Genomic DNA, 15472 nt, shown 5'->3' with positions numbered 1-15472 from the left:
TATTTATTAAGATGGTTAAGCTGTCGTAAAATGGATTTTTCGTTGCACCTAATAATTCTTTGAATTAATTGTATGTGAAGTGTGTTGTTTATGTAATTGAATAAGTTATCTCCCTTCGTTATGAACGTTTATCCTTCATTTTCTGTAGATATTTCATAATAAAACCTTAGTATTGCTTCCACCCTCAACAACTGAAGAATTGAACTCTTTATTTATACTTCTAACCAATTGAATTGCTCAGTTTATTGTGCTTTAATTTAAAACAATTTAAGTTTCCTTTTGTTATGATGAAGTAGTTAGCTGTAATAACTGCTGTGAACAGCATTTTAAGGATTTTGGTTGTAACTATTAATGAATGTTTAATTAAAGTTTAAAAAATGTTTGAATTTTGTCATTTTTATTTAATCAGATTTATAAACCAATATTTGATTTTTGTAGAAAATTTTCTCCTCCGCCCCCTCAGACTGCATCTCCTTCTCCATCACCTGTGCGTGAGGTGCGTCAAGTAAAGAAAAAGCGTAAAGTCTCTCGTGAATCTAGTTCGTCATCACATGGATCACCACCTGCTCAGAGAATGAAGGTGAGTGATGTAGTTTCTCGTTTTGGTTGAAGTGTCAAAAAGATGTTAAATGCATAACTTAAAAGACAGTGCATTATATATGTATATAAAATATGAAAGAAACCAATATTTTTTTTTAAAATAATTTTACTTGATGTCTTGCAAAAATTGCATGTCTACTTTCCATTAAGACAATACACAAATTTATAAATTTGGCTGTATTTATTAAGATTGGATATGACAGATTTTTGATTTTGGAAAGAAATAAATATCTCAAAACTAGTTTCTAGGATTATGTGAATTTTTCAATAATAAAAAGGATAAAAAAAAAAAAAAAAAAAACTAATATGACTGGCTTGGACTATAAACCATTTATGAAAATATATTTCTATTTGTGATTCATAGAATAGGACTGATTTATTTCAACAGAAAGCATCGTCTTAATTTATAATAAAAATTCAAAGTTCTAGTCATGAAAGATAATATTCAGAACTTTGATTTATAGCATTGAATGGCAGTTTAATGATAGTTTATTATAGCAGCTTTGACTTTAATGCTGATTGCTTTAGATTATTGCCTGTTTTTCTAAGTCATTGCCAGATAAACTTGTCATAAAACAGCTGTGAATGTTCTTTGAATCCTTTATATGTTGAATTAATTATGAATTTAATTAGTTTTTGCCGTTTCAATTTGGGATTGAGCTGAGGTGGTTACATTTATTTTCAACTGATTGAATTTAGAATCTCCTTCATTGAACATTGTAAGTTTAAAATACCTCTTAAATGAAACTTTAAATATTGTTTAAATTTGATTCATATTTATACATAAACTCCAAAAATTCTGTTTTCTGATCAGAGTTAAGGGATTTTGTAAGATTTTTATGCCTTTTTGAGAATTTTGCTGCATACAATCAGTTTTTGTTTTTAGCTTACGGATAATATTACTCAATAAAAATTATTGAAATTATAAGATTTAGGAGATTAAATCATTAAGATGAAAATATTTTCCTATATTACTTCATTCAATAAAATGTAAACTTCCTAATTAGTAGTAGTTGAAAACAGTCATATTTAGAGGCTTGTATTTTTAAGAAAATATATGTCCATCAAATTCCATGTAAAACAGGATATTCTTATAAATTAAAATACATGATTGTCCATAATTACTGTCTGCTTTTTATTTATATTATTCATTTTATACTATTAGTATCTATTTATCAAATTAGAGGTTTGAAACAAGAATTACATTTTAGTTTCTCTTGATTTTGAAAGATCTGTGTTGATTATTTAAAGATAGGACTTTTTTAATTCAAATAAGTATATTTATTACTATAAAGAAGTGCTAATACTTAATACATTTTATGCTAATCCTTTTGTATATAGTATAAGTGCATCAATGTGTATTACAATCCATAATTCCACTTTTTTATCGAATTTTGCTATTAACCAAATAGGTCTTTTAAAGATTGCTTATATAAATGGCATAGTACTGGAGAGAATACAGAATCTCCTTGAATAGTAATAACAACAGTAACAATAGTAATAACAGTTGTTTTATGATTATGTAATATTATTTATTTTTAATGAATGAAAATATCTTGAGGATGGAAATTAGGAATCTTAAAGGGATTTTTATATATGGTGAATATTTTAAGAGATAATTTGCTGAATAGCTGATATTTCATTGAAATTCCTGACATTCCATGAGCCATTATCTTTCAACTAGAATTCTGAGTTTCAAAATTTTGTATAATCTCCCAAATTATCAGGATACTTGTTATTGCTTATTATCAATACCATTTGATTTGAAAGAATATCTTCTTGGAAAATATATAAATTGTATTTATGTTAAGGGAGGGGCATTGTAATTTTCCAATTACTAGGCCCTAATTTTCTATCTACTTATTCTGTATAATGTTCTGATTCCGATACATGATTAATTTTCTGATAATCTGCCTGTATGTTCTGTAATTTTACTCACTTAAAATTTTAAACAAATTGGTTTTAAACTGAGATATACAGGAAAAAAGATTTAAAGGCTGTTTATATATATGCCAATATGGCAGATAGATTATTCTGTTAATATTTTTCTTTATTCAAGTTTTCATTTTAGTCTTTAATATGAAAACTTTGCTGTAAGAAAAATCGATGTTTTTAATGATTTAATTGCTAATAAATAGTATTTTTGAGGTATATTATCTAAAATAATTTAAAACTTTGAATAAATTAGACAATTTGTATTAATAAAATTATCTTAAAATAAAAGTTTTTTTTGTGCAGAGCTGAAAAATAAAAATCAAAGATTTATTTCTTAAAATATTCCTTTATAGTTGATACAGATAAAGTATTACTCAGTTGATTTGCATGTTTAAATTTTCATCAAATGATGCTTTCAATCATTTAAAAGAATTTTTTATATACTTCATATCTTTTGACCAGAAAGCATATAAAATAAAATAAAAATATTTAACAAAAAAGTATTTTGTGATAATCTACACTAAATAGTAGGAATTGCTTTTGTACTTAATTTAATAATATTTTATTAGTAATATATTTCATATTATATATTTTTTCAATGAATATATAATTTCATTTCTTTGCTTTTTCATTAATTAACCATCTCATAAGTCATTTCTTTAATTGTGTTTGGTTCCCATTTGTCCAAAATGAAATTTGGTTTGAAATGTAACAGAAGTGGAATATGTTATATGTATCAACCTTCTTCTTCTCCTGTTAGCATTTATTTTTAAAAGAAAAAAAAAAATTCTTTAAAACAATGTTAAGACATTTTGTTTTTCATTCTATTTTAATGATTTTTTTTTTTAAATTCTGTCAGAGAATTCTTTTGTAAAAATGTTATTACTCCATTTAAAACAGTAAAATCATGCTGTTTGGAAAGCTTTCCAAAAGCTGATATAGATATTAAAAGCTGTTTGGCAGAAATGAGTTCCTATCAGGATGCATAGTGTATGAATGTATTTTTTAAAAAAAGTTGTGGACAGTATTTGTAACAATGATTTTTATTATAAGAAAATTCAAAATAATATTAGTTACTCCTTCAGTCAAAAATTTTTTAAAAAACAATTCACTACATATAAAACAATTCAATACATATACAAATTTTTGTATACATACATGTACAACATTGTTTAATTTTTTGGACAAGTTTCTTAAAGACTGCTTAAAAGTACTTAATTTTTGTACTAATTTCTCATAACACTTGTCCATTCAATTATTTTTATCCTGTAAGTTTCAAAATTAGTTAAAAATATAAAATTACTGTTATATTTTAAAAAATATATAAATATATTCTTTCTTACTGGTTATTTTAATGTAAATTGAGCATTCTTATGAAAAATTTATTTCTTCAAATATACTGGAAAATCTTTTTTAATATTAGAACTTCAAATTTTCAATTACTTAACTCGTAAACTGTTTACTCACAGTTACAAAATGTTATTTTATTTGGGCTATTTTAATCTAAAGGAATTCAGGCATGCATTCGAAATCAAGTGTTGGTATTAGAGGGGGGGGGGAGAGTTTGAGTTAATCTAAATATAAAGTGGATTCCTTACATGAAATATTTCATTCATTTATAGAAAACATGTTTCTATAGTGATAGGCATTAAAGGTTTTATTTTTCATAATTAGTTTTAGAATAGAGAAATGTATATATATATATATATATATATATATAGAGAGAGAGAGAGAGAGACAGACTGTACTTAAATTTCACTTCTAAAATTTGAAGAGGGAAAAAGCATTGTCATTATTCATTATATTGTAAGATTAATAATTTTTAAAAAGCAATTTACTTTATTTGTCAGTTTAAATTGTTTGAAGACGTACATGTACATGTGGTTGGAATTACATGAAATAAATTTAAGTTTGATTTTTTTTTTCTCGCTTTGTGTTTCCCTATAGATTTTTATTTTTGAAATGTTGATTAGAATAGTAAGCATAATGAAATTTTATTTTTTAAATTCTTTTAAAACATATGATTATTTAAGAATCAAATTGGAACTCTTAAATTTATTTTGGCATAATTGAATATAATACCTGCTTATATTAAATGCCTTAGATTTAATTTCCCTGGTTGGTTTTTAAATTGTTCTCTTGTTTAATATTTGTTACTGCAATTTAAATTCAGTATGATTGGTTAATATAGCATGCTTATTATGTTAAACTAGACAGATTAATTATATTAAGTAGAATGTAAATTTACTACTGTGTATTTAAATTAAGTTGCTATAAAGAAATTTTTTTTTTAGTAAATCTTACACAATGTATTGTTTGTGCAAATGCAAACATGTGTTTGTGTAAAATCAAGAATTAATGAAATGTAACAAGATTAAGAATTTTCTGTAATTTACAAATGGACATTGATTTATACATTTTTTCATTTATGTATGTCATTTCTCTTGTTTGAAAGTAATCTTACCATTATAAAAACATTTTACTAAATTAAAAAAAATATTTTAAAAACATGGTGGAAATAAATTGTGTTCCTTGCTAGATCAAAAAGGAATCTTCTGATTCTGTGCCGAGAAAAGTTAAAAGACGCTCTGTATCAAGATCACCATCGCCTGCTCGTCATTCTAAAACTACCGAGGAAGATAGAAATATACAAGATGATGTAAGTAAAAGGATTGTGTGAAAGAATAATAGGAGATTAAGTAGCTACAGAATTGATGAAAAATCAATTGAAATTTTCTGATTATTATACTTTTTGTCTTGTTTTTGAATATTATTCTGCTTTTATTAGTCATTTTAAATGAACGTACTTACAATAAATTCATCATTTTTGATGCATTATTTAATTAAATTATTTTTCAACATATTTTTCATTGCATCTTTTGTTCTTTATTCTGTTTTATTGTTAATTTTTATTGCATTGAATTTATGCACTTAATATGCATTATTAATTTGCTGTTATTTATTACATTGGAATGTCATTTAGTATTTTTGCTATATAGAAGAATGGTGTATAAACTTTTATTCCCATTTTTAACATACCTGTATTTGCAACAATTCATAAATGTCTAGCTCTTATTCTCTTTTTTTATTAATAATAGTTGTAATTAATATTCATCAATTAGTTAGTTCATAAAAATGCTAATAATTATAATGTAAACTTAATACATAACTATGGCAAACAAATTTCATGATTTTGAAGTTATCATCATTTGTCTGATCCTTTAATTTAATTCTAAATATATTCTGACAAGTAAGATGGTCATTTTCCAGTTGCATGTGAAATTTTGGCTGAATAGTCAATGGTCAATACTGCTCAGCTAATGTAGTCAGATGTGTCATTACAAATCTATAATTTTGATTATTTGGATTAATTATAGAAAAGAATTTATCTTGGGGGTTTTTACTATTAAATTTTCCCTTTTAAGTATTTTATAGGTTGAAAAATTATTACTTACTGTAATTATGTACTTAAAACTCTGAAGAATTTTAATTTCATTGCTTTTAACATGTGGTTCATTTATAATTATATATCTGATTTGATGGCATGAATTTCTCTCTTTTTTTAATGATAATGTTTTTTTGTCTTCAGAGAATAGAATCCAGTTCCGAAAAGAGAAGGAGCCGACAAATGAAGGAAGTTGAAAAATCAGTGAGTCCTGAAAGAGTGAAGGAACCTGAAATGAACTATAAGCGTGTGGAACGTTCGGTATCTCCACCTTCTGATCGATCTTGTTCACCTCCTGGGGTGGGGCCTAGTGATGAGGAAATCCGTAAAATGGAGAAAAAGATGAAAACTGCAGTGGAAAAAGAATTAAAAGAGAAAAAACGAAAAACCAAAGCAACTGAAAGTAGTGAGGTATTGCAATCAGTAATTTTCTGCTCAGTTTGCATGATTTTGTTTTTGTTGTTTCCCAGTAAATTGCTTATTTAGCATGCTTTTGCATATTCATTAGGAAATGATTGGCATTTAACTATCTGAAGATTTTTATTTTGCAAATAACTTATTATATTAATTAATTTAAAATAAGCTGAAATCATTATTATTTCATTAAAATTGGTGCATTTTAAATGGTGATAGTGATTAAACAAATTAACTTGTAGCATACTGAAACTTGGCATGATATGGTATTTTAAAAATATAAAAAATTTTCTAAACTGGAATAAAACAACTTGTAAATATTGATTGATTTCTGTATCATTGTTTTGAGGATACCATGTTAATGAAAAAAAAAAAAAAAAAAAAAAAAAAGAAGAAAAAATTGTGCTGGGTATTGTAAACTGGATATTACTAGATTTTTTTAAATATCTCATTTTTTAAAAAATTCTGTTTTAGAGTTAAAAGACAATTCAAAAATTAATTTTATAAATGATATTTTTATCAAAAAATGAAATATTCTTGAATATTAACTGAAATACTTTGCAGGTTATAAAAGGTTATTTATTCTTATTGAATGAATATGCCTATGAAGTTTTTAAATAAGAAAATTGCACAATTCCTTACACTTCTATCTCTCCATCCAAAAAGAAGAGAAGCTTTCAAACTAAAATGATAAGAATATTTATAAAATAATGCTATGAAACATATATATTCAAAATTTTACTCTTTTATTCATTAATTGAATTGTTTGAATGTATATATACTTGCTTGTATATATTTGTATTATTTTTATATATTTAATTATTTGAAACTTGAATTTTACTTATGGGAATTTTCCATAAGTATAAAATTGAGTAACAATTATCCTGCTTGTAAGCATTAAAAAAATGTAATTGAATTTCAGTGACTATCAGACTGTATGTAACTGAATAACTGATCTTTGACCAATCAAAGATCAGTTATTCAAACAAAAGTACACCAAAAATAGGTTCTGGGTGTGTGACTTCAGACATTCCTTCTATTATTCATTTAATTATTAGAACCAATTTTATAATTTGATTTTTAAAATAATCGTTTTCTGTGGTTAGTCCTTAACTCTATTAAGAATATAATAGTAATTTTTGTTTTGAGTTGATTAAGTTAAATATTATGTTTTGTAGAAACGATCACCGACGATTGTTTGAAATTACAATGTTTGTTAACAATTTGTAACGGCTAAATGATATCCAAGTTGACTTTGAACAAAATTCAAGTGCTAATAAATATCCTCAATTAAACAAATAAACAAAAAAAAGACTTACAAATTAGACTTCTTTAGAACATTTCTTTACTAAGAATTAATTCACTTATTATGATAATGTGTCATAAAATTATGTAAAAGAAATTCTATTCTTAAACTTATTAATGATTCTGTCAATAGAGTTTCAGTAAAATGTTGAATTTTTATGCTGATTAGTTATTAATAGTTTTAGATTAAAAAATAAAACAAAGTACAATCTTTTTGTTCAACTGAAATAATAATAATAAAAAAACTATCATTGAAAGTTTGAATTTTACACAATTATAAGTGCTCTGTGTGAATCCCTCCAGAATACGGAAATGTTGAAACACTATGTTAACTCATCCCACACGTTTCTCAGCATATCTGGTGTGATGTTTGAAAAGCTGCAAATGTGTATTTTTAAGTTAATTAACATCAGTTGGCATCTGTGGTACACCTGCTATTTGATGTAATCCTATAAAGAGAAAATGTAATAAATTAATTAGATAATTTTCCTTTTCATTCTTTGAAAACTTCATACTAGACAGGCAGTAAAAATGTAGGATGTGTTACCGTATTGCTTTTTTTTTTATCATTCATTTTTCTGGAAGGGCTTGTATTGTCCTCTTATAATTGTTTTGATTTTAAACTTTCAACATTTTTTTTTAAATTTCTGACGTATAACAAGGTTGCTTTCTGCTTATTTAAGAGCCTTGCAAAGTTGGGATTTTAGGATGATTTACATTTATGAACAATCTTGCATAAAATAATGAAAGTTTGGAAAATTCTTGCTTATTGTATATTTGTGAAAGTATAGCAATTTCTTATGAATTTTCTAGTTGATAGGTTTTTAATGGAGTATCTTTTTCAAATATAATTATTACACATTTTTGTGATAAATACTAAGAAAAATTTTCTTTGCAGGGACCAGAATCTGATGTTGAAGTAACTAAAAAGAAAAAGAAAAAACATAAGAAGCACAAGAAACACAAAAAGCATAAGAAACATAAGAAGAATAAAAAAGAGGAAGAAGAGGTATATCTTTTTCTTGAATCTTGGAATTTTAACTTCTCAGATTGTGTTTATAGCTTTGTTGTTTTAAATTTAAGATGCTAAAAATTTGATGTAAAGTGTTTTTATTTTACTCCTTTCTTAATTTTTTACTAATTTAAATCCCACTATATATATATGTGTGTGTGTGTGTGTGTGTGTGTGTGTGTGTGTGTGTGTGTGTGTGTGTGTGTGTGTGTGTGTGTAATGATATTTTAAACTTTTAATTTCAATTCTAATTAATTTCCAAATTTTATCATAACTCAGCCCATAGTAACTTCATTCTAAAATATTCTCATATTTCCTGATCCCATTCCACTTTTTCTACTTAATTAATTTAACTGAAGCTTTGTGAAAAAGCTTTTGTCAGCGGTTCCCATGATCTGAGTGAAGAGATAGGAAATTTACAGCCAAGCAAATTCTTCTAAAAGATCCCTGTGCTTCTCTTATCAGAATCGACATGTGTGAGAAATCCCTATGAGAATCTTAATAGTATATAAGCACTGTGAAAAAATATTTTCCTTATCAATAATTCATGTTATATAAGACCAGGGATAATTTATTTCTCCCTCTTGCTTTTTTTTTTTTTTTTTTTGTTCTTGTAATTTGCTTTGTGCGGACGTACCTTGTCCATGCCGCTTGTACATAAACCTGCCTCCCGGGATGCAGTAAATGTGAACTTTAAAATTGAAAGCCTCTCTTCTATCTTCAAAACTGCCTTCTGCTCTCAGAAAAGATTATACATACATGTATATATATATGCTATTAAAATAAAGGAAATACTAAATGATTTTTAATTTCATTTCTTTGGTAATATTGTAAACTGATTTTAGAAGGGGAGGGGGATAAGTGTCATACTAAAAGAATTGCATAAACAATCTCAGCCTCTATATTGTGGTAATCAAGTAAGTACTGGATGTAACTTGGTTGTACCTAAAGAGTTGAGAGTGGCTGAACTGTTGGCGAATGGCATAATGCATTTTTAAAAAATATTCTTAGGAAGCTATATAATATGCTAAGAAAAAGCTATATAAAATGAAATAGTTTGTTAATGTCAAATCTAAAGTTTTAATACTTAAAACTTCAGTTTAAGGACATTTTAAAAATTTCTATAATGTATCATTTTTTAAAAAATGATGCTAAAATCAGCCTTATTGGCCATAAAAGTATAATATACTCTGATTTGGAAATCCCTCATGCATGTCAAGTGTTAATTCACCAAAACTGAGATGAAAGGAAAGATGGAGAAGATGCTTACATACTATTTGGCAGTACAGTAAAACTCGGATATCAACTGAATTAGATGGCAAAGTGATGTTACAACCTACAAAATTATCATAAGTAAGAAAAGTATTCAAGTTTTGAATAGTAAATAATGCTGTTCAAAATGACAAGCAGAAAAAGAAAGAGTAGGAGAAAACCCATTTAATGGAATAAAGACCAAGGCTAAAAAATAAAAACATAAAAATAAAAATTTTAGAAGTATCTTTATTTTATTATTTTGGACTATGGTCTTGAAATTGCTAGAGTGATAATCTTGGTTCCTAAAAAGAAACAGTCTGTAACATAACTTCCTCATGGTCTCATTGTGAATGTTCTGTGAGTACAGATGTTTCTCTGATTATTATTATATTTGTTCAGTTGTACAAAATAGATCTGTGAAAAAGGAAAGTAATCGGAAATTTTAAGTTTTGCTATAGTGTCATTTTATTGCTAAACTTTGCTCTGGAGAAACTCCTTAATTCTAAATTAAAACTCATAATATAAAATATACTTTTGGATAAAAGAGATTGTCATTTCTTAATTTTTTTGCAAGTTTTAGTTCTTTTGAATTGATACTCAGTAAAGTAGTAAATAATGTAAAAAAAATTGATAACTTTTAATAAATAATGTTTTTTCGTGACAGTACTTTAAAATCCTTAATTTCTTTTATCTATTTTTGCAAAATAATATACTCTCTGCATCCTAGTTTAGTTGTCTGTTTGCCTTTTTTCTTTAATTAAAGAATAGTATAAAGTCCAATTAGGAAAAGCATAATTTGAATAGTTGTCACACATATTTTACTATATGTGTATGAAAATACTCTGTTTTTGAATAGAAAATGACAACTTAAGTCAAAATTAAATTTTGTTATTCTCATTTCTAAAGGAAGATTACTGAAAATTTAAGATTCTGAAATGTTATTTGTGTAAATGATGAAAATTATGTTAAATGAAATGACAAAAACTGATGGGAAATAATGAGGTCTGTTTGTCCCAAAAGAGAAAAAAAGGAATGAATCTCTCACTATTACTTTTTAATCTGTATTTCCCATTAAAACATTACTTTCAGATTTATTAATTAGACTTAATATATATTATGATATCTTTTTTTTTGTTTGTCCCCCCCCCCACACCTCAACATAAATTAAGGACAAATTTCTCGAATTTAGAATTAATATTGGCAAAGCTGGCAAATTTAAGTTGGATAGAGGGAATATATTTTAATTTTTAACTTAGTATCTTTATTATTAATTTAGTATATTTTCCTTTATTTAAAAGAAAGCATATATTTTTTAGAATATGGATGCAATATATTTCTTGTTAATGAATCAGATAAGAGTTAACTTGAAATAAAGCTTTAGTCTTCACCTGCATAATTATACAAAAAAAAAAAAAAAAAAAAAAAACTTTTTTGTAACTTTAAAAAGTTTTATGTTAAATCCATGTTGAAGAAATGACATAATAAAGTAAGAAGAAAGCAGGAAAAAGAGATCTTGGATTCAAAAGTTATATTGTAAGGTGGATCTTATATTCAAAAGCAGACACACCCTAAATCTTGCTGAGCAATAGTTGTTGATTTTAGATGCATGATTTCATACCAGATTTCTGATTTATGTTGACATTTTAAAAGTTGTAGTAATTAGATTCTGAGATGGATGAAAAAAACCAAAATTCCAGCTACTCTGAAATTAAAGTTTGACTCAAAGTGATTAGGGAATAATTAATTTTAAGAACATGGATAAATTAAATTCATTACTTATATAAATTTTATTACAGGCATCAGTTTCAGAGGATGAAGTGGAACGAAAGTTACGAGAACGTGCCCTCCTATCGTTATCCAAAGCACAAGCTGCAGCTCGAGAGGGTAACAATGATGAAAAAGATGATCAAAGTTCTTCCTAGAAGTCCACTATTAAGACTGTGTGTGCATCTCAGAATTTTACATAGCCTCTCCATGGGCTTAGTTTGTGTATGTGATGTGAGAAAACAGGATTTTACTATATCGACAAGAAAATAAAATTGAAAACCATTGTTTGATTCTTCTTATCGTCATGGTGTCATTATTTTTACTTATACTCTTCTTAATTTTTCTTTTACAGAATATCAACTAAAATAACATTAAAATGTAATGGTGTCTTCATGTATTTTTTTTATGAAATACTTCAATATTTCTCTATAAATTATTCACTTATAATTAAAAAGATGGATTATAATTAATGGAGTCCCTTCTATTCTTTAGAATGGTTATTGGTTTTTGCTTTAAATATCATATTCCAGGGGTGTTTGTGCTCCGGGGAAACCCCGGAATTCCGGGGATTTTGAACTTCGATCCCCGGAATTTCCGGGGATCGTCGTTCAAAAGGAAGTAGGAATAATAATGAATTATTTATTTTGATCTGGGTAATTTTGTTTGCTTTTAAAGCAGAAAACGCAAGGTCAGTGTGTGTGGTGAAAACTTTTCCTTTCTTTCTCCAAAGGCAGTGATAATGCGTGAAAAGGGGGGGAAAACTTCTTTTTTGTTCTTTCCTTATTGCGAGTTATGACTCATTCCCCCGGTTCTCGGACATTCTCTTCTGGATTCTTTTCGGCAAGTAGGCGCGGCAGAAAAAAAAGGGGGAGACTTCGTTCGACCAGATGTGCGATAACGTGACTCTGGGTTCAAAGGTCTTATCTCTACTGGCGTGGCGCCAATAAGTAGAGAAGGGGGATTTTTCGCCGTATTAGCTATTTGTCATTGATCGCTTCGGAACTTTTTTTTCTTCGCTGTGTAAAATTTTCGTTTCATTTATTGATGCACGTGTAAATTTTTCGTTTCGCTTATTGAAATATTTTTTTATTTATGTATGCAAGAGAATTTCATTTAGAAATTTCAGCATATGAAACAGAAATTACCCCTTAAAAATTCATATCTAATTAGTTTTACAGCATTAGATCCAGAGCTAAGAGGTAAAACCAGTACAATATTAGCTTTTGAAAAATTATCATCTTTTATGTCCCATATTTTTAGTGATAATGAAAAGTCAAAAGTAGAAGCTGAAATAAGGTTATACCAGAGTGATATTGATATCACCAAAGAAATGCTCTACACATCTGATGAAAGTGGAAATCAAGTCAAGTGTACAATTGATAAATATTGGTCTAAAGTTTTTAATTTAAAAGATGATTTCACAAATGATTATAAGTATCCTACATTGGCTAAATTGGTCAAAGCCTGCCTTAGCTGCTTCCATGGCCCATTAGTGGAAAGTGCATTCAACTTAATGGATACACTTGTTACTGACTATAGAACCTCTCTTAAGATTGATTCCCTAGATGCAGTGCAGACTATTAAATATGATTTAATGGCTTCTAAAGAAACCTCATGTGAAAAATATGGCTCAAAAAAACCAATGACTGATCCAATTCACAAAGATCTCTTACTGAATATGAACAGAAGTTGGAAAACATATCAAGAGGACTTAAAAACATGTATTTCAGATGAGTCACCTATAAAAGTCTGTATTTCAGATGAGTCACCTATAAAAGTCTCTGAAAAACCTTCTACATTAGCAGAAAAGCAAACTGCTTCTACCTCTGCATGTGCAGTTCTCGAGGAAATTTCTTCAACTGTAAATGAGGAAAATAAAAGTCAACCTTCCTGCAATTATGAAGTTCACCACAAAAGAAAGACAAGCCCACAAACATCAGAAAATAAAAAAAAAGCAGCAGAAATTAGATTAATTTTTTTAAAAGAATTAATTCAGGTAATTTAAAAGATTTGCATAAAATGTAGTAGTTTATATGTTTGAAAATTTATGGTTATTAATTTTGCAAAAAAAGTAATTCATTGAACTTTTATAATTAGGTCATTCAATACTTCATAATTGTAATTTTTCATCCCCCCCCCCCTTCTCGAAACTCCAAAATGCCGGTAGTAAGTCCGTAAAAGTTTCAGGGGATTTTTTGGGGTCCCACAAACACCCCTGATATTCTCAAACTGACTTTTTTATAATAACTTTATCAGATGTCATCAAATTTTGGAAAGTTGTGTAAGGAGAATATTTTTTCAATCCTGATTGGCATCATAGGTCATTTAATTAAGCAGAAAGCACCAGAAAATGTTTTTATTTCAATAAATATGAAATGCTTTAATTATATATTAAACATATTTAAATTAATAGATTTTTAAAAATACCTTAACATAGATGTTAAAAACATGCAGTAAAAAAAAAAAAAATGTTGATTATAATTTTTAAATTGCTTATAACTCAGAAATGCACATATGAATCATAGAATAAGAAAAATTTGAAGAAAATCTTGTATCTTCATATAAAGGATGAATATTAGTTTTTCCATGGTAGCAAAAACTTGTTGCCTAAAACTGTTATACATAGACATGTATTTGTTTTAGTAAATACAGCAATTAATTTGGCCAATCAGTTACTTTAATAAATTGAAATATTCTTCTCTGCTTTGCAGTAAAACAATGTCAAGACAATAATTTAGTGCTTGTTGCTAACATTTGATCTGTTGTAATAGACATAGCATGTGTTTTCCTGGCCTCCAATATCATATTAATATGCCAGTTTTTTTTTTTTTTTTATGTAATACCCAATAGAGAAATAAGAAGAAAAAATTAGTAATAGGAAAACATGAGTTCATAATGTTTCTTCATTTTTCCAATCTCTCATTCTTGAATGCTTTTTCTTTAAATTTCCCCATCATTACCAATTTTTAAAATTTTTTCATACCATTGCTTTAAGTTATTGGCTTCTAGAAGATGGCATCCATAAGAATGAGTGAATTGGTTGAAGAAAAATTACCTATTTGATTTCGGAGTGGAGGTGGAAACATAGCTTTTTTTCTGATATTGATATAATTTTTTTTATTTTACTATTTCATTTTTATAGTAATTCTACCTCAATTAAATGTTAAAAATACTTTATGACTATGCAATAACAACAATTTTACATTTTTATCTATCCTTAAAAATATTTTGTATACAGAAAAAGATTTAATGTTCATTGTATCTTTATGATACAGAGACACATTTGTAACTGATATGACTGCTGAGTTTTACATTTCAATGAAAAATGAAAATGCTCTTTCTTGATCATTTCTACATAATTTCACACACACATATATATAGTGGATGAATAAATTGAATTGAATGTAGTTATGTATTATAAATTTTAAGGTGCCCATCAGGAGGATATGATTTTTTTGGAACATATGTAAATTGTTGAAACTCAGATATAATGTAAGTTCTTTTATTATGTTTCAAATTATGAAAACATATTAAAAAAAAAAATAAAAAAATATTTAAAATTTTTTTTATTTTGCATTGTGATGTAGAAGACAAGTTGTTAATTCTGTAACAAATGGATTTTAAAGAAGTCAACATAAGCAATATGGAGAAACCATACTATGCAAACAAATTCGACATTAGCATGCCATCTATAGGTCATTTCACGGCATGCATATTTTGGCTGTTCAAGTTCAGAAAGT

The 15472-nt window shown here is 26.8% G+C and overlaps 1 protein-coding gene across 2 annotated transcripts in view; it reads left to right on the top strand.

The window, feature by feature from the left end:
* Positions 1 to 12027, top strand: part of LOC129957581 (serine/arginine repetitive matrix protein 1-like) — a 41261-nt gene extending 29234 nt beyond the window's left edge. For both annotated transcript variants that reach the window (XM_056069999.1, XM_056069993.1), the window contains exons 13-17: positions 439 to 580; positions 5075 to 5194; positions 6125 to 6391; positions 8598 to 8708; positions 11762 to 12027. In XM_056069999.1, coding sequence (XP_055925974.1) covers positions 439 to 580; positions 5075 to 5194; positions 6125 to 6391; positions 8598 to 8708; positions 11762 to 11887 — 766 coding nt within the window. In that variant the 3' untranslated portion in view covers positions 11888 to 12027. The remainder of the gene's footprint in view (positions 1 to 438; positions 581 to 5074; positions 5195 to 6124; positions 6392 to 8597; positions 8709 to 11761) is intronic.
* Positions 12028 to 15472: the final 3445 nt, after the last annotated feature.

The sequence above is a fragment of the Argiope bruennichi genome, chromosome 2 (assembly GCF_947563725.1).
Source record: "Argiope bruennichi chromosome 2, qqArgBrue1.1, whole genome shotgun sequence".
Lineage (NCBI taxonomy): Eukaryota > Metazoa > Arthropoda > Arachnida > Araneae > Araneidae > Argiope > Argiope bruennichi.
This window is presented reverse-complemented; position numbering and strand designations above follow the sequence as displayed.